This window comes from Chiloscyllium punctatum, chromosome 26 (assembly GCF_047496795.1).
Source record: "Chiloscyllium punctatum isolate Juve2018m chromosome 26, sChiPun1.3, whole genome shotgun sequence".
Lineage (NCBI taxonomy): Eukaryota > Metazoa > Chordata > Chondrichthyes > Orectolobiformes > Hemiscylliidae > Chiloscyllium > Chiloscyllium punctatum.
In genome coordinates, this window is record NC_092764.1 from 76760549 (window position 1) to 76780841 (window position 20293).

General features: G+C 40.3%; 2 protein-coding genes across 3 annotated transcripts in view; both read left to right on the plus strand.

The window, feature by feature from the left end:
- amfra (autocrine motility factor receptor a) overlaps positions 1-3599 on the plus strand; it is a 69923-nt gene extending 66324 nt beyond the window's left edge. For both annotated transcript variants that reach the window (XM_072547688.1, XM_072547689.1), the window contains one exon: positions 1320-3599. In XM_072547688.1, coding sequence (XP_072403789.1) covers positions 1320-1473 — 154 coding nt within the window. In that variant the 3' untranslated portion in view covers positions 1474-3599. The remainder of the gene's footprint in view (positions 1-1319) is intronic.
- A 1546-nt stretch (positions 3600-5145) lies between these two features.
- Positions 5146-20293, plus strand: part of bbs2 (Bardet-Biedl syndrome 2) — a 75920-nt gene continuing 60772 nt past the window's right edge. The window contains exons 1-2 of the mRNA XM_072547690.1: positions 5146-5497; positions 8062-8187. Coding sequence (XP_072403791.1) covers positions 8071-8187 — 117 coding nt within the window. The 5' untranslated portion in view covers positions 5146-5497; positions 8062-8070. The remainder of the gene's footprint in view (positions 5498-8061; positions 8188-20293) is intronic.

The following is a 20293-nucleotide window of genomic DNA, read 5'->3' on the forward strand; positions in this document are numbered from 1 at the left end:
ACGAAAAGATACCTAATCTTACAGATAGACGTATCATAAATGAGCAATTTTGTTTTTTGAAAAGCATTGAACTTTAATTGTTACACTCAGCAGCTCGAAGGCACATGCACTATGATTTAAGACTGTCTATACTCTGTTCTGGTCTTCTGCAATAAGCAAATTTCTTGACTGTTTCATATTCAGCATTTTATTACTTTTGTAATGAAGAGTACCATGAGATACAAATCTTCTCAAAATGAGGTACAAGGCTTTTGTTCACTGAAAGTGCTGAAAATCAGTTATTTCGCCAGCGAGTAAGGAAAGCAAGTCCAAAAGGCTGATGTTCTGGGCTGCTAAGGAAAAATCTGTTCTTCGCTTAGTCCCTGTGACATTCATGGATAACATGTTAAAGAGTAATGACCAAAAGTAATTCATGAACTTTTGTCTATTAGCATAGTAAATTGTCCCAAGGTTTCACCATGATAGCAAAAAAATCATACTGCAAAGGAAATACCAGGGCTGAAGACTGAAAAGTGCTAGGTTTTCGTGTCTTGAATAGCTTAGTATAGACTCCAATGAGACAATTGCATAGCATTAACGATAAAGATATCAAATAATTAATTCAAAGTCAGGAAGCGAGAATTTTCATTTATATGTCACCTTAACTGATTTCAGGACTTTTCAAACAGTTTTGACTGAAAAGTGCTTTTGAAGTGTAAGATGTGTCAATTAATTTTCATGCAATGGGCAGATTTTGATTGTTGTTGTTAACCTGCATAATATTCACTGGTGTTGCCAAAGAAAGATTCTACTGGAGAAGAATGATTTCCTTAAAGATATCTTTAAAGTAGGCCGCATCACGCAGCTTGTTAGCATGCAGTATGTAAAATATTAATAATTTGTGAAGTATGGGGGAGGGTGGAGAGAGGGCACAGTTTACTTAACAGCATCAATTTGCTTATGGCATTGAAAGAAAACACAATTGCATATAAGTACTAATAAGACTGCCTTGATTTCATCATGATCTGATCTTGAACTTGTTAGTACATACAACTATTAAAATTTTAAAATAAAAAAAATCCGTGTTCAGATGCTGTGCAAGTGAGTTAGATAAATGTTAGTGTTTTGACTTGATGACTCAGTGGAGTGCTTCCTTACTTGCTGACTATGCACAGTCATCCACTCTGCACACCTGATCATGTTCACGACCATATCAAGTTCAGGACTCAGACCAACTACATTTTTGAAAAAAATCTACTGGTATAAAGGGATCCTTGGGAGGAGAGAGATGGCTGAAATTGTTGCTTATTATAATGACCTGCAAATTTATCTTCTCACAGGCGGTACGTAAATAGGAGCCAGCATGAAGGAAACAATTTATCAAATGTAAGCATGTCCACTGAGCCACCTGTCAATATGGACTCTCTTACTTTGCGGCGTCGAACCTTGGCAGCTGCAGCAGAAAGACGTCTCCAGCAACGACAGGACTCTTAGTTCTGATGATGTGACACTGGGAGCTTACACTCTCTGACCGACATGTCTGGCTCTGTTTTTGCAGCAGCAAAGGGAGTAGCATCACAAACCACTCTGCAAATCATGCCATTGAGCTGGAGAGTTGTATATCTCGTAATGTGGCTGCACTAATGGAGCTGGATCACAACAGTATTGGGGGTGGGAAATGGCATGAATGGTTATTTTTTTACATACAGCCTTTGTGAAAACAATAAACAGCTTTTTACTTGCAAAAATAAATCTTAGTAGCTGCACGTGTCTGGAGGCTACTTTCAAACTCTTCAACTGCAGAATTTATGCAGTCTGCAAGGTTGCCTGTGGTGAATTTTGGAAGGCTGTTTGGTTCAAACAACTTATTGGGCACTACAGCATTGCTCCCTGGGGCCCATCAGCAACTGTGCTGAAAAGTGACATGTTGTGTGCTGCGATATTTGGCAACTAATTTAATTTCTTTGTCGTTTCCCAATATACAGGAGGCATAGAACACTTTAAACCTACAGCACACCCTGCACCCTCTCCTTATTGCAGGTCATATGCAATAATTGCCTGTCTTCTACACAAGCTTCCATGCCATTTTGGCACAAAGTTTTAGTTCGGTTTCTGATTTTCTAGTTCTTGTTTCAAATGATCACATGTTATTTTAACTGCAAATCTGTTATTTCTTTAATTGATGCACCCTAAAGTTTATGAAAGTATTATGTCAGAAGCCAGCTGTTTCTGACATGTGCCATGGCCATGGATTGATTTGCTTTTGATATCTTCTGAGTTATAACTCAGTTGATTAGTTAGAAATGAAGTGTGATTGGTTGGGACAGTGTGATGCATGGTAACATCATGTCATTTCAATATCTTCATGAAAGTACCAAGCGCATATTTTTAAATAGCTTTAAGCAACTTCAACCTGTTTCCCAGAACTTGCTACCTTCAAAAACATGTCACTCCCTCTACAGCCATAGCCATTCTCATTTATCATGAAAATTACACTATCTAATATTAAAGTAGCATATGAAAACATAAAACCTGGCATCCTGTCCACTCTAGGTGTATTAATTCTTGGAACGTTGACTGTGATTTGCCAGAAATGTCCTTTTAAGTTCTGAATATTTGCAGGTGGTTGGATTTGTTTGATCCAGCTGTATGGTGTTTTATATAGGGTCTGTGGTACTGATCATGTAACAACTTGGTGACTTGAGCATTTAATTTTAAATAAAGTATTGCACGTTTGCTCTTGCATTCAGCTTAATCTTTATAATCAGACATGCAAATTACAGAATTTGCATTTGTTTTTACTCCCTCATTCTCTGTCCAATATATTTTGAGCACACTTTGATTTACACCAATTTTATTTCATAACAGGCTACTGTCCTTTAAATTCTACCAAATATGTCAGCATGTAGACATTTGGATGACTTGAGAGTATTTGCTGGTCTCTGCCTTGATTGAATAATGCGTTTTTGGATGTTTTGCCACAATAATGACTGCTGGAGTTACAATAAGTTGAGGTATAGCTTTATCCAAAAATCTTGCTTTTACTTATTTCAAACATTTAACATTGTACCTTCCTTTCTCTGGATTAACCGTAGCCAATTTTTAGAAAGTTAGTTCAGCAACCTAAATGATATGGAATTGGAAGTCAATTTAATCACTCATTTTTATGAATACATGAACTATATTCTGACATGTTTTTCAGATTCTGCACTTAACTAGGTAGGCAGGGATGGTAACTGCTTGATGCTGATACAGGCTTTACAATAGCTTTGTAATTCTGTGGTAAAGGGGGGGGGGGTCCTTCAAATGTCAGAGCAATGTGATTAAGTGTTTATAATTATTTTTGACCTTTTTTTAACTGAACTCAAACCTGATGTAAATTGTAATAGGAACACTTTATTGTGCACTTGTAAAACAGCAATCTCTTAGAGCCTTTCATATTGTACTGAAATCTCTCAGGGATGGGTGAAAGTGTAACACTTTGCAAAAAGCCTTGTGATGCTTTTCCTGAAATAGTTTCCAATATACAGTTTGTTTTACATATAAAGAGCTATTACCCTATTTTTGTTTTTCTGGAATTATTTAAATAAAGTTCATTTTCTGGTTTGTCCAAAGTGAAAGTTGTAAACCTTCTTTAAGCGGCTTTATTGAGAGGATTTGTTTACTGAATGTTTAATTGATCATGTGTTCTTGACCTTATTCCTTTGTGTCTGGTCCTTTTCTGTAAAGAATTCTCCATGATTTACAATTTAAATGGCACTTGTATTAATACTGTTTAATGTCAGGAATAGGATTTTCCACTAGTAAGTTCATAGTATAGACCTGGAAACCATAATGTACATAGTTCTGCAATGTTTGGAGCAGACTTGAGGGTCTTCAATTATCTACTCCTGATCTGCATAATTTGCCTGTGCTGGTACTAAGTCAAAAGCAAGAGTGTTAATGCTATGTAATGGAATGCATCAGCTATTTTGGATACATGGAAATGTTTCTGTTTATACAAAATGCTGAGTCATCTTTTTAATTCCATATTAAATTGTCTCATTCCTGCAGCTGTTATAACTGTATGCTAAATCTCATAAGGAAGGAAAAATATGTCACTGCTTGCTTTTCATAATTGTTTAGCAGGCTGCATTTGGATAAGAAGATTTTGTGTGCAGTCTTGGACTTGGTTATGGTGTTACCTGTCATTAAATAGCTTTCTGGTGCTTAATTATACTAAACAGACATCTAACAGTCACTTAAATAGTCACTTTGTTCAAGTGACTGTTAGATGTTTGTCACTGATTCAGGTAAATACTGAGGCAATGCCTTCATCTAGCAGAGGTTATGGTTTGGTTTGGGGGGTGTGTCTGTGTGTCCCTATATCAATATTACTCACTTTGTACCTATAGTGATGCTTGGCAGAACAGAAAAAAAAAACTATAATGTGCCCTATTTCCTCCTTGTCATCTCCTAAAGATGTGGAATCTCAATACTGCAATGGCATCTAAAACATCTAATTTGGTTCAACACACCTTTTAGATCTGTCTTATATAGAAACTGGCATGTTCACATTCTGAAGAAGACCTATGTAAGAATGCAGTGGCCTTCACTCCAGTGACATTCTGTAGTTTCAGTTGTATGAACATGTGGTGGAATTTTAAATTGGGTGATTTGAGAAGTTTGTGTTAAAACGTGCTAAGGTCGTCGAATAGAAGTAAATTGCGCTGGTCCAGATCAGTTGAGAGGAGCGACATCGGTCTTTGCTGTGGTAGGATTGATCATTTATCCAAATCCGTTAAAATTGAGAGAATCATGTCATACTTTATTTTCTGGTTGACTTAAAACGCTAAATTCAAGGGCAATGAACCGATTTAAAATTCCTGAAGTATAGCATTAAGGTAATTTAACCCACGGCGTCTAAATGTTACAGTAGAGAAGGTCACTGCATTCCTATGTAGATTTGAAATATACCCTGTGTGGAAATTGGAACATTCACACTCATTCTGTAGAAGATCTCATGATGCATTACTAACTGGCAGAAGAGGGAGAGAGGAGTTGCGGCGTACATTTTTTTAATAATTAACGTATAACGAGCACATGACGAAAAGTACGCGTTCAAAACTCAACCTGGAGTTGGGAGTACTACCGTGACCCCACAGCAGGAGAATGTATTGTACATTATACAGGGTCTGTATGTGGTGGTTGGTATGGCAACAGAAGCCCCACCCCCTTCTGTGTTAACCCCGTGACCTCCGATAGATGTCATTGGGTAGCAACGGAAAGACGCCGCGGGGGAGAAATCCGGGCCGAGAACAGATAAGACAGAGAGAGCAAACTGGGCCGAGGAATCGACAAGTGGGACCCCGGGCGAGGCGAAGATAAATCCCCGGGGACTAGAGTGCGGAGGAGGGCAGCGGAGAAGAGGAAAAGGGGGATCGATCCAGGCCGAGGGACAACGAGGCCGACATTAAAGAGCGGGACAGGACCGGATCAGGGAGACCGTAACTGAGAGACACATATAGCCCGAATCTAGGTAAAACGGGATTGGGTGCGAGGCTATATCCTCAAACTCCGACTGCTGGCCTTTTCAGGGTGGGACTCGAACTAATCCAGTTAGAGGGGATAATCTTTGCTGGGATAATCTGCGGAAAACCCCGCACGCATCTCTGGGGCAGGATCAGCCATGGTTTACTCGAACTGAATGCTGTTACGATGGAGGACAGCACTCAGACTAAGGGTTATACTCCTGAAAAAAGAAGTGGGGGGGGGGGGGATATCAGAATTACGAACCTGAAGCTGTCCCCAAATGTAAGGAAATAAACAGTTAAGCTTGTTCAAGAGGAACAATGCCACAAATTGGATTTGCATTCGTGAAAATTCTGTTTCCCAGGATGGCCAACAGCAGAAAACCTGAACCTAAGTAAAATCCTCCCTGTACTCATAATTCGATATTATTCATGATATGTTAATAAAAAGAAGTGTCTTTTATACAGTGATTTCACTATTATTCATATCACCTTTATCTATAAATCCTCCTTTCTATTACATCTCTGCAGCACAACCACTCAACCATATTTTCATATAACTAGTGGTGAGAGAAAGATAATATAGAAAGAATCTATTGCAGGCATAGGTTTAGGGTGAGGGGGCAAGATTTGAAAGGGACAACTTTTAAGGGGCAATATTTTCACACACAGGGTGATGTGTGTATGGATTGAGCTGCCAGAGGAAGTGGTGGAGGCGGGTACAATTGCAATATTTAAAAGGCATCTGGATGGGTATACGAATAGGAAGGGTTTAGAGGGATATGGGCCAAATGCTGGCAAACAAGACTAGATTAATTTAGGATATCTAGTTGGTATGGCCGAGTTGAATCAAATAGTCCGTTTCCGTGCTCTAGACTCTAATGAATTACTGAATAACTATGAGCAAGGTTAGGAAAGTTAGATCAATGGAATACAGGGAGAACTGGCTCGCAGGTAGAAGACAGAGGGTGGTAGTGGAGTGTTTTTCAGACCGGAGGCCTGTGACCAGTGGTGTGCCACAAGGATCAGTGCTGGTACACTGCTTTTCATCATTTACATAAAAGATTTGGATGTGAACTTGGGAAGTATAGTTAGTAAGTTTGCAGACGACACCAAAATTGGAGGTATAGTGGACAGCAAAGAAGGTTACTTCAGAGTACAACGGAATCTTGATCAGATGGGCCAGTGGACTAAGGAATGGCAATGGAAACGATCATAGATAATCATAGAATCCCAGTATGGAAAACAGGCCATTCAGCCCAACAAGTCCACAATGACTCTCCGAACAGTAACCCACCAAGACCCATTCCTCTACCCAATTGCTCTACATTTGCCCCTGACTAATGCACCCAACCTACACATCCCTAAATACTATGGGCAATTTAGCACAGCCAATTCACCTAACCTGCACATCTTTGGATTGTGGGGCGAAACCGGAGCACCCAGAGGAAACCCACGCAGACACAGGGAGAACGTGCAAACTCCACATAGACAGTCGCTGGAGGCTGGAGTCAAACTCTGGTCCCTGCTACTGTGAGGCAGCAGTGCTAACCACTGAGCCTCCATGCTACCCCTTTAAATAAATGTGAGGTGCTGCATTTTGGAAAGGCAATTCAGAGCAGGACTTCTACACTTAATGGTAAGATCCTGGGGAGTTTTGCTAAATAAAGAGACCTTGGAATACAGGTTCATAATTCCTCAAAAGTGGAGTCTTAGGTAGATAGGATAGTGAAGAAGGTGTTTAGTATGCTTTCGTTTATTGGTCAGGATATTGAGTATAGGAATTGGGAGGTCGTGTTGCAGGTGTACAGGATATTGGTTCGGCCACTTTTGGAATATTCAGTGCAATTCTGGTCTCCCTCCTATCGGAAGGATGTTGTGAAACTTGAAAGGGTTCCGAAAAGAGTTACAAGGATGTTGCCAAGGTTGGAGAGTTTGAGCTATAGGGAGAGGCTGAATAAGTTGGGGCTGTTTTCCCTGGAACATTGGATGCCAAGAGGTGACCTTACAGATGTTTATAAAATCTGGAGAGGCATGAATACGGTAGATAGATATGGTCTTTTCTCTGGATTGGGGAACTCTAGAACTAGAGGGTATAGGTTTAGGGCGAGATGGGAGAGATTTAAAAAGGACCTAAGTAGCAACTTTTTCATGCAAAGGTGGTGCACATATGGGATGAGCTGTCAGAGTAAGTGGTGTAGGCTGATACAATAACAACATTTCAAAGGCATCTGGATGAGTTTATGAATAGGAAGGGTTCGGAGGGATATGGGCCAATTGCTGGCAATGGGACTAGATTAATTTAGGATATCTTGTCGGTATGGACATGTTGGACTTCTGTATGACTCTATGAAGTGTAAAGTTAGTTTTGGTCATGCAACCTACAAATGAGATCAATAGACCCAGACTTGTACCTGTGTTTCTGATGCGTTTAAGTAATGTTCTTGCTGTTTCCTGACAAATCAATCCATCTTTTGTTTCCTGACATCCTAATTGCATATTTTTTCCCCCCTTGATTTAAATTTTCTGCTCCATGTGATAATCATTGTTTTATTCACTTCTGTATCTGCAGGTGGCAGCCATGCTTGTCCCAGTTTTCACCCTCAAGCTAAACCATAGAATTAACCCCCGAATGGTGACTGTGGGGAAATACGATGGCACACACCCTTGTTTAACTGCTGCTACCCAGGCTGGCAAGGTACTGTCATACAATGTGTTGCTAGTGTAATCAGGAGTTGGGGTACTGAGTTTATTAGAATCAACTATAATTGAATTTGGGTTGTAACTTTGAATTAAGGTATTGAATAAAGAGGTGCAATTACCTATAAGGGCACTGGCTAACAGTGATGGCTTCTTTGAGGCACACACCCTGGATTCTTTTGTCCAGTTTAGCAATGTAATGCAGTATGTCAAACTGCCAGACCATTGTGGGAAAATGGTAACTGAAGCAAGAGACCATAACTATTGGCATGAGCATTAAATGAGGGCCTATAACTATCAACAATGACGTCAAATGAGGAGATGTTACTATCAATTTTGCATCCATATAGAATCTTTAACATAGAATTCTCAAAAGTGGGTCACAGATGCATTAAGAAAATCATAAATAACGGGTCAATGAATGAGATACTTGGAGAATAACCATTTAAAGAATTCAGATTTAAGGCCTTGAAGAGGACAAGGGAAGGAAAGGAGTTGAAAGAGATTTTTACAGTATGGTGTTAAAGGCATAAAGCTAAAGGCATAGTTATTAATGAGGAGGGGTAGGTGGGTTTGCACAATGGGAGTGGTAGAGAAATGCAGAGGTTGGAGATTCTGTTATGGGGCGAATGGAGGTTGTTGTGGGGTGGGTGTGGACACTGAGCAAGAAGCAGTAACCAGTGTTATATTCCAAAAATTTTAACAGAATTAAAGTTCACACTTTTATGTGAGAGTTTTATTTCAGTAAGCTGCACTGCATAAAACTCATTCCTACTTGCTCCCTGTATTTATACCGCCAATTAACTCTAATATATTCACATGTTCCCTCACTCCATCAGGTCTCAGGCATTCATTTCAGAACACAGATAACTGCCATCCATCCATTTGAATTTTAAGATATCTCCATTCTCCATCTATACTGAAACTCAGACTTTTATCTTTCACGCTTTTCATAGTGTGTGTGTGCATTGTCCCAAAGTCAGTAATTATTGATGAAGCATATAATAGATATTGCTGTTAACCCCTTTTTAGAATTTCTTCCAATATTTTCACTAAGAAAATGCCATATCACCAAGATCAAAGGTTTTCGCCACTAAGGTACTCTGAATCATACAGCCTAGAAGAAGCCCCTTGGGCCTACACCAATTCATCAAATTTTCTGATCTTTTTAGCTTCCCAAGCTGGAGGGCAGTATTTATCTTTCTTTTCCACACGAAAAAATAATGCCTTCCTGCACTCGGGGTTTCATGTTCCTGGCATTTCACAATGATAGAAATTTCAAAATATGTTACCCCATTTTTAATATTTTTAATCCCTTGTTTTCTTGAAATTTTTCACAGTTGCACTCAGTTCATACTTAAGAACTGGCATCTACTTTCATTTGGGTTTCCAGCTAATTCAGTTTCCAGTTAGACTTTGCAATTGCTCTATTTCAAATTTGGACGATGCTATATCTTTTTATGAAGCACTACCTTAATCAATGGGGCTAACATTTTCCAAATAATTTTGCTGAAATAAAGTAACACTTGATCCATTCTATATGATTTCCTAGTCAACATATTTTAAAGTTCAAGAAGCCAGACTTTTAATTTGAATTCTGTTAGAAGTCCATTTATGACAACATTTTCAAATTCACTGCTGTCATGCCACAAAAGAATCATCTAATATATCATAGATACTTGAAAGTTGCCTTTGTGGTGTCATGGTCTGCTTTTTTCTGAAGAAAACCCAATTTTAATAGGAGGCCGTGAAACAATTGTTAAAGAATGCAAATGGTATGTTCGCCTACATAATAAGAGGTTTTGAATATAGGAGCAGGAATGTGTTGCTGCACTTGCACAGTCCCTAGGTGAGACCACACCGGGAGTATTGTATGCAGTTTTGGTCTTTTTCCCTGAGAAAGGATGTTCTGGCTATGGAGGGAATGCAACAAAGGTTTACCAAACTGATTCATGGGATGGCAGGACTGTTGTATGAAGAGAGACTGAATTGGTTTTGACTATATTTACTGGACTTGAGAAGAATTAGGGGGAATCTCAAAGAAACCTGTAGAGTTCTAACAAGACTAGATGGGGTAAACACAAGAAGGATGTTCCCGATGACTGGGGACCCCAGAACCAGGAGTCACAATCTAAGGATATAGAGTAGGTCATTTAGGACTGAAATGAGGAAAGATTTCTTCACCCAGAGTGGTGAGTTTGTGATATTGTCTCCCACAGAAATATTGTTCATAGAGTCATAGAGTCCTACAACACAGAGACAGGTACTTTGGCCCAAATTGGTCCATGTAGACCAAAATTACCATCCACACTAACACCATTTCTCTGCACTTGGCTTCTAAGTCTTTCCTGTCCATATATTTGTCCAAATGCTTTTTAAATGTTGTTTATGTACCTGCCTCAACCACTTCTGCTGGCAGCTGATTTTGTTAAGTTCTTTTTCCTGAGGTCCTTACACACTTGATGCAACTGCAACACCCCAACTTCTGTGAACAAACAAAATTTTATTAAACATTGTACAGTACAAACTTTGGAGAAGTCAGTCATGGTTGCGAAGCATGTCCAGGGAAGCTCTCCTTGAACAAAGGGAACGGTCCTTCCTTTAAACAAAATCTTTACATCACAGTCAGTAATGCTCACAAGACAACCCCCAGTCACTCTCTCTCAGTCACATGCCACTCAAGACACAATGTAGTGACCACATCATTTCCAGAAACAATGTCGTGCAAATCATCCCTTAATGGCCAGATCTGGTATGATTTGCATTCCAACTGTAATTTTCTTATTGATTTCTGAATAAGGGATGAAAATGTAACTAGGCTTTTGAATGGCAAGAAAATGACCATGTTCTCTGTAAGTCAGAAGCGTCCCATGCTATCTCCGGGGCATTCAATTTCTTGCAGGTCTGCCAAGCAAGCTAACTCTTTAATATCACAATTTTATTTGCATACCATCCTTGTGTAAAAAAGCTACCCCTCAGGTTTTTTTATTCTATCCCCTCTAATCTTAAACTGATGCCTTCTAGTCCTCGATTCCCCAACCTTGGGAAAGAGACTGACTGCACTCACCTGATCCATGGCTCTCATGATCTTATACACTTCTATACAAGATCCCCCCTCAGTCTACTCTGCTCTAAAGGAAAAAGTCCTAGATTGTCCAACTTGTCCCTATAACTCAGACCATTGAGTCCTGGCAACATCTTTGTAAATTTCCTCAGTAGTCTTTTCACTTTAGCAACATCCTTGCTCTAGCAAGGTGACCAAAACTGAACAAAATATTCCAAATGTGGGCTCACCAACGTCCTGTGGAACTGCAACATAACTTCCCAACTTCGACACTCAGTGTCCTGACTGATGAAGGCCAGTGTGCCAAAATCCTCCTTTACTGCTCTATCTACCTGTGACTCCACTTTCGGAGAACTGTGCACCTGAACTTCAAGGTCCCTCTGTTCCACTACACTCCTTAAGGCCCAACCATTTACCATGAAACTCCTGCCTTGATTTGACTTTCCAAAATGCAAGATTCGACACTTATCTATATTAAAGTCTATTTGCCATCTCTTGGCCCATTTCCAGCTGATCAAGGTCCTGCTGCAATTTCTGATAACCTTCCTCACTTTCCACGATGCAACCTATTTTAGTGTCATCTGCAAACTTACTAATCATGCCTTGTACTTTCTCATCCGAATAATTGATATAGATAACAAACAGCAACGGGCTGAGCACCGATCTCTGAGGTACTCCAGTCTGACAAGCGTCCTTCCACTATTACCCTCTGCTTCCTGCCAACAAGCCAACTGGGTATCCAATTTGCTAGTTCCCCCTGGATTCTATGTGATCTAACCTTCCAGAGCAGCCTATCATGTGGAATTTTATCAAAGGCCTTTCTGAAATTCAGAGTACATTTCCTGCCCTGCCCTCATCAACCTTCCTGGTCACTTCTTCAAAGAACTTACAGCTGAAGGGATTAAAGAGAATGGGGAGAAAGCAGGAACAGGGTGCTGAGTGGGATGACCAGTGTGATCATATGGAATGGCAGAGCAGGTTCAGAGTGCCAAATGGCCTTTTCATGTACCTATTTCTATGTTTCCAAGACAGCCCTTACTGAAGTATCAAACCTAGAGGCATCACTTAGGCCATGTACACAACTATATAAGATCCATAGTGTCCTAAGTGTATTTAGCAGTTTTGAAGGACAAAACACTCCTCTCTTAAGCTGATCCTCCTGTAGAAATACAGCTTTAAGATCAGTTGATCCAAACACCTAAGCATTTGATGCTAACAAAACCAAAAAATAGCAGTTCAAACATCTTGATACCCCACTTCAAAACCTTGTGCCACTTGCCTTAGGTAGTACTGGGGACACCTTTTGAGTACATGTCCATTTTGATGATAGTGCTGGTTGTCTCCTTTCTTGCATTTTATTTACACCCCTAAATTCTCTCCAGCTTTGTAGTTTTTGCTGTTTGGCATCTTTTATTAACTTATACTTTGTTCATGGCTACTAAGAATTTCCTCTCCAACAGGCTTCTGCTGCTGGTGGTATTCCTGGTTTAAACCATATTTTTTCTTCTCGTTAAACTACACTTAGTATCTTGCCTTCTATCCCTTTTCTGGGCTGTTAGTATTTGATCTGCCCCCGCTTATTAAATGTTCCCAAGCTAGCGAACTGTGCCATGAGGCAATGGTTCTTTTTATTCTTGTTTTATACAAATAAGCTGTGCATTCAGACTCTGTCCAGTCACCAGCAAATGGTCAGTTTGATGACTGGCAAATATCACAAACATCTGGCTGTAACAGGCTCCTCCATTTTTGAGGTATTTTAGCTGTTGGGTGATTTCCTCAAATTCCAGGAGCAGCAATTACTGTTTTACATGCTATTGCATTGTTTTGGAACTTTGGAGAAAGAAAAGTCAAAACAATGGCACTTTTAAAAGGGAGAGGAACAGACATATGCAGCACATGGCCAGGTTAATGCAGGAGAGAGAGACAGGGAGAACGAAACCTACACTGCTAACTGACACAGCAGTGAACCTGCGCAGTTACTGTCTTTGCTGTTGAATTCATGTATCACTGGACATCGGAGTGCGCCTAGGAAAATTAGCAAACAGTGAAATTCACAACTGATCTTGAAGGAACCTGTTTGGAAGAGGTCACAGCACAGAAACAGTTACGTGAATATTGTAAGTGTGACCTTGCTGTAAACCTGCAGTAGTGAGTAGAGTGGGATCTTTCTTGATTTATGTTTATTGAGATATGTCTCTTGATTAAGCTTAAAAATATAAGCCATAAGTATTAAGTTAGCCTGGAGCAGTGTATTGTAGAGGAATAAGACAATGCTATTTTCTGAGTCTGTAGAGTTGAAGAAGCAAAAATGGCCCTTAGTAGAGTGATATGCTCTTCTTGTCGGATGTGGGAGTTTAGGGAGAGTTTACGTGTTACTGAGGATTATATCTGCAATCAATGCTGTTGGTTGTGAATCCTATCAGATCAAATGGATCGATTGGATCGACAGTTAGAGGCAATGAGCCTTCTTCAGGCTTATGCCCAAAACGTCGATTCTCTTTCTTCTTGGATGCTGCCTGACCTGCTGCGCTTTTCCAGCAACACATTTTTAAGCTCTGATCTCCAGCATCTGCAGTCCTCACTTTCTCCTAATTAACACAAAGTTTCTGGTAACAAGACTGGCTCTAATGCAATGAGGAGTTCATCGGGTTCCAAGAGATCAGTTGTGTTAGGGGACTCTCTAGTCTGAGTCATTTCAATGGCCAGCAGCAAAAAATCAGAATGTTGTGTTGCCTCCCTGTTGCCAGGATCAAGGATGTCTCAGAGAGGGTGCAGAATGTTCTCAAGGGGGAGAGAGTCCAGCAGGAGGTCAGTGTACACTTTGGAACCAACAACATAGGAAGGGAAAAGGATCAGATTCTGAAGGGAAAATATAGAGTTAGGCAGGAATTTAAAAAGGAGGTCCTCAAGAGTAGTAATATCTGGATTACTCATGATGCTACAAGCTAGTAGGAATAGGAGGTTAGAGCAGATGAATGCATGGCTGAGGAGATGCTGTATGGGAGAAATTCACATTTTTGGATCATTGGAATCTCTTCTGGGGTAGAAATGACCTGCACAAGAAGGATGGATTGCACTTGAATTGGAAGGGGACTAATACTCTGGCAGGGAGATTTGCTAGAGCTGCTTGGGAGGATTTAAACTCGCAAAGTGGGGGAGTTGGGGGGGGCGCAAGTGGAACCCAGAGAGACAGTGAGGAAAGAGATCAATCTGAGACAGGTACAGTGAAGAAAAGAAGCAAGTCAAACAACCAGGCAGGCAGGGACAAAGCAGAGAACAAGGTAGGGATGAGTTGGAGGATTTGAGCTATAGGGAGAGGCTGAACAGGCTGGGGCTGTTTTCCCTGGAGCGTCGGAGGCTGAGGGGTGACCTTATAGAGGTTTACAAAATTATGAGGGGCATGGATAGGGTAAACAGGCAAATTCTTTTCCCTGGGGTCAGGGAGTCCAGAACTAGAGGGCATAGATTTAGGGTGAGAGGGGAAATATATAAAAGACACCTAAGGGGCAACCTTTTCACACAGAGGGTGGTACGGGTCTGGAATGAGCTGCCAGAGGAAATGGTGGAGGCTGGTACAATTGCAACATTTAAGAGGAATTTGGATGGGTATATGAATAGGAAGGGAAATGGGCCGGGTGCTGACAGGTGGGACTAGATTAAGTTGGGATAACTGGAGAGCATGGGCAGGTTGGACTGAAGCTGTTTCCATGCTGTACATCTCTACGACTCTACTTATGTCCATGCAAGAGGCCTAACAGGGAAGGCAGATGAACTCAGGGCATGGTTAGGAACATGGGACTGGGATATCATAGCAATTACGGAAACATGGCTCAGGGATGGACAGGACTGGCAGCTTAATGTTGCAGGATACAAATGCTATAGGAAGGACAGAAAGGCAGGCAAGATAGATGGGAGAGTGGTATTTTTGTTAATGGATAACATTACAGCTCTACTGAGGGAGGGTATTTCCAGAAATATATCCAGGAAAGTGATTTGGGTGGAACTGAGAAATAAGAAAAGGAAGATCAACTTACTTGGATTGTATTATTAAAACCCTAATAGTCAGTGCGAAATTGAGAAACAAATTTATAAGGAAATCTCAGTTCTCTGTAAGAATGAAAGGATGGCTATGGTAGGGGATTTTAACTTTGGGACTGCCAGTGTTGCCTCCCCCACCCCCGCCATTCGAAGCAAAACGCCTGGAGACACAGAGGAGTTTTACCTACTTCATCTTTATTCTGGGCCCTGGAGGGAGAGAATGATCGCCATGTGCGCAGAGACATGAGTTCACGGTCTTCTCTCGAACAGCAGTTTGTCAATGAACTATATAGTCATTTTACAGATAAGGCAACATACATGTTGATTGGGTGACCATTACAATCAGCGAGTATCATTAGCAGAGACCAAGCCCTTTACTGTCATACAATAACTGGCTTCACATAATGAATACTTTTCACCTTGTTAAACTGACCTCACATACTGAATACATCCAATATTGTTAAGTGGCTCTACATGATGAATGCTTTTCCACCTTGTTAACCCATTACCCTTGCCTCCAGCACCCCATTGTTAACTGTAATTTCTTATCTGATCTGAGTCATGCTCAACTGAACCTCTTGTTTCCCAAAACTCAGAACTTAACTCTTTCGCTGCCTTCTTATACCCTATACATATTCTCATTTCATGATAACCAGCACTACCAGCTTTCATAAGACCCTGACAGCCAGTATTTAAACAAGTTATTGACACACAGCATACAGTGATTGTAACAACAAAACTTACTAGTCCATTACAGTAATTAGAGTTTGAAGAATCTTCCCATGTGGCAAAATACCATTGGTAAATTTCTTAAATCCACAGTCCTTAGTGACTGCTCCATCCCGTCCAAGTCAAGTGGAAACGAGTCTGTTCTCCAAAGTCTCCTTCAGTAAAGTTCAACCTGAAAACAAAATTCAGTCTGACTTTGTGCATCACTCCACGGAAAAAATCTGATTTCTTGGATGAGGGCAGTTAAATGCTTCACCAAACTGACAAGATTTCCATCCTCCCAGAGGTGCTTCAGATGGAGGATACCAGCGTGCCTGAGCGTGCAGTGCAGCAGCAGGCTAGATGAACGCAACATTCTTTGCTGCTTCTGCTCCCGTTCAGTTGTTTAAATGTAACAAAGCAAACTGGCTGTTGTGATGTTAGCTTGGTCAGTGAACCATCATATCCCTTAAACGATCGAAGACATGGTAAAGCTCACGTGGTTTAATGTCCATAGGAAGGCTACTGACAAAAAGCATACAGACTGTTGTTAGCTTCTTCACTTTTTATGGTCACGACTGGGGAGCTGAATGAATCCGTTGGATCAGGCTGTGGAGGGGTGGGCAGTGGTCCGAAGAGAAGATGTTAGCTGCTGAAAGTATCTTTTCATTTCCTCTCTCATTCCTTCCTTGCCGAGGTATTTATCAGTATGAAGATAGTCACACATTTAACTACACTAAGTTGTGCCTGCCTATTTCAACATTCTTTAAATTCTTGAAGTCTGTTTCTCTGTTCACTATTTATAACATTATCAAGTTTTATACAATCCATAAACTTCCAAATTGTACTGCCTAAACAGTTCAGTCAATTATAAGCAACAATCAGTTTTCCTAAAATCAAACCCTCGGGTATTCAAAAATTATTTTCCTTTAACAAATTGATACTTGGCTAATGTAAAAGCTGTCAGGAAAAGTATTTCAAAAGCCTGGAACAGCAAGAAAACAAACAATAAAATGTTTCCTGTGCTTTAGCAATTGAAGAGGCAGTTTCAGTTCAGATTTAAATCTCAAATATTCATGGGAAACAAATGCTGAATATCTAAAATATGTTCTCCAAATGAATCTTCCCAAATAAAACAGTTGGAATTATGGTGGCAACTTTGGTAGAGATCAACATTCTTTGAATTTGCAATATGAAGGGGGCCAATGAAGTCTTAACAGAACTGAAACAGCTCAGCCTCCAGTTCTAATATTCTCTAAAAAATCTTAAAGCATCAAACTAAAAATGCGCTCGTTTGTGAACACTCTGCATTAAAAACACAGCAGCAAAGATATTGTAATACAATACTCTCATCTGGCTTAAGCATGACTACTGACCCAAATGTTTTTTTTTAAACAGGCATTATAGAATTTCAAACAAATCAGGGGTTCAAGGCACTCAATCAACTTGCTTTAAGGTTACAAGTTTGATAATTTTAAAAAGGACATAATGTTGTACAGTTTCAATGTAAAAACAAAATCCGTCCCCATTACATAGCCCACAAAACACATTGAATTGAGATCCTGATTCAAACAAGGCAAAACAGTTACTTAAAATGATTTTCTGAACCAGTATTTTAACAAACCAAAATTTTTAAATATGAAGCACAATCTACATTGAAGCTTTCCTCTTTCAACCCAAGTATTAGTACACCTTAATTTCAGTATTTTCTTGCCTTCATTTTTTTTTGCATCCTCTCACTGAAACCACATTTATAAAAAGAGAAAGCTCTCGCAGCAGACCACATGGTGCTGCAATCCAAGCCATTCTGTTCCCCCAGAACAAAGACTCACAGAGTCTCAAATTTTGCTACTAGGGAACTTTAACCCCTTTCTCACTTTACTCCTCATGGCTTGAATCCCACTTGAACCCAGAAAACCTGAATCCCACTTGAACACAGAGAGCTCAAAGTTCACTTAAGCACAGAGAGCTCGAACCTCAGCACAGTATGGAGGACTTGAACCTCAAATCAACCAAACCAGTAGACTCGAACCCCAGTACCACACAGAGAACTCAAAGCTCAATTACAACCACCCAGGGACTCTAACCCCAGAACTGCTCAGAAGACTCGAACCTCAACCAAACCAATCCACGCCAGGGGACTCTAACCCCAGTACTGCGCAGAGGACTTGAACCCCAGTCACACCTCCACTAAAGCAGCGCAGAGGACTCTAACCTCTGCCTGCCATCGCGCTTGCAAAACTGTCTCTCAACTGAACTAATTACCGTTCAAGGAATCCATAGAATACAGAGCGATTGAGTGAGGGGACTGTCTCTAGCACACAGAAATATCAAGAGGGATCAAGGTTTAAAATCTTAACTTGCGGGCCTGCCTGTCTCAAGACACTGATGTTCTAGGCAACCGTTAACACCGTCCGATCGGAACTATCTATTTGGATCCTGCCGACTGTGCCAATATTGTCATCCCGTTTCCCCCCCCCCCCCCCCCTCCCCCAAGTCGAAGGAAAACAGAGACACAGAGGAGTTTTACCTTCTTCATCTTTATTCTGGGTTCTGGAGGGAATTAGAGCCCATGTGCACAGAGACATGAGTTCACTGTCTCCTCTGGAACAGCGGTTTCTCAATGAACTATACAGTCATTTCACAGGGAGGAGCATCCAGATAAGGCAACATACATATAGATTGGGTGACCGTTACAATCAGCGAATAGCAGAGGCCAAGCCCTTTACTGTCACACAATGAATAACTGGCTTCACATAATGAATACTTTTCACCTTGTTAAGCTGACCTCACACACTGAATGCTTCCAATATTGTTAAATGACAGTACATAATGACTGCTTTTCAACCTTGTTAACCCATTACCTTTGCCTCTAGCACCCCATTGTTAACTGTAAGTTCTTATCTGATCTGAGTCATGCTCAGCTGAACCAATTGTTTCAGAAAAGTTAAAACTTAATTGTTTCCCTGCCTACTTATACCCTATGCATATTCTCCCCAGTGTGTTCAGGGTTTAGATGGAGAGCATGTGCAAGAAAATTTTCTGATTTAGTATATGCATGTACCTACTAGAGAAGATGCAAAACTTGACCTACTCTTGGGAAATAAGGCAGGGCAGGTGACTGAGGTGTCAGTGGGGAAACACTTTGGGGTCAGCAACCATAATTCTATTAGTATTAAAATAGTGATGGAAAAGGATAGATCAGATCCAAAAGTCGAAGTTCTAAATTGGAGTAAAGCTAAATTGACAGTATTAGACAAGAAGTTTCAAAAGTTGATTGGGGGCAGATGATTACAGGTAAAGGGACGACTAGAAAATGGGAAGCCTGCAGAAATGAGATAACAAGAGTCCAGATACAGTATATTCCTGTTAGGGTGAAAGGAAAGGCTGGTAGGTGTAGGGAATGCCGGATGACCAATGAAATTGAGGGTTTGGTGAAGAAGTAGAAGGAAACATATGTCAGGTATAGACAGGACAGATTGAGTGAATCTTTAGAAGTGTATAAAGGCAGAAGAAGTATACTTAAGAGGGAAATCAGGAGGGCAAAAAGGGGTCATGAGATAGCTTTGGCAAATAGAGTTAAGGAGAATCCAAAGGGTTTTTACAAATACATTAAGGACAAAAAGGTAACTAGGGAGAGAATAGGGGCCTTCAAAGATCAGCAAGGTGGCCTTTGTGTGGAGCCGCAGGAGATGGGGGAGATACTAAACGAGTATTTTACAATACAGTGCAGAACAGGCCCTTTAGCCCTCGATGTTTTTATTTCCAATGTTTAAGATTTTTAATAGCAGGCATATCCAACTCATCTACAGAAGTATTAACACATACCTGTACACCTGTCAAATCAGAATTATTAAAAGCCATGCATTAATGATTTAGTTTGTTATACAATAGTTCTTTCCCCTACAGTTATTCTGCATCAGTAATTTTGAACTATAGAAATGGAAAGAGCTTCTATATCTCACTGCCTTAAAAAATTGACACTTCATAGATCATTGTTAAGAGAAAGTGTTCAAATATGCAGCTTTTATGATCTATTTTCCATTTATTAATTGCTGCTGCAGAATTTGCATTAACAAAACATCTTGTTTTTAAGAGCCATGACCATGATTTAACTGGATCAGTCTATTTTGAGAGTAAGATGGAAGAATGCTGAACAAACAATCCTGAAATTTAATAGGTAATGAATACACATTGATCAATAATAGTCCAGTTGGGTCAAGGGTATATGAACAAAAAAGCTCAATTTGCTTTCTCTCAGAGTATGATGAAGCGTACACATCAGCATATTTTT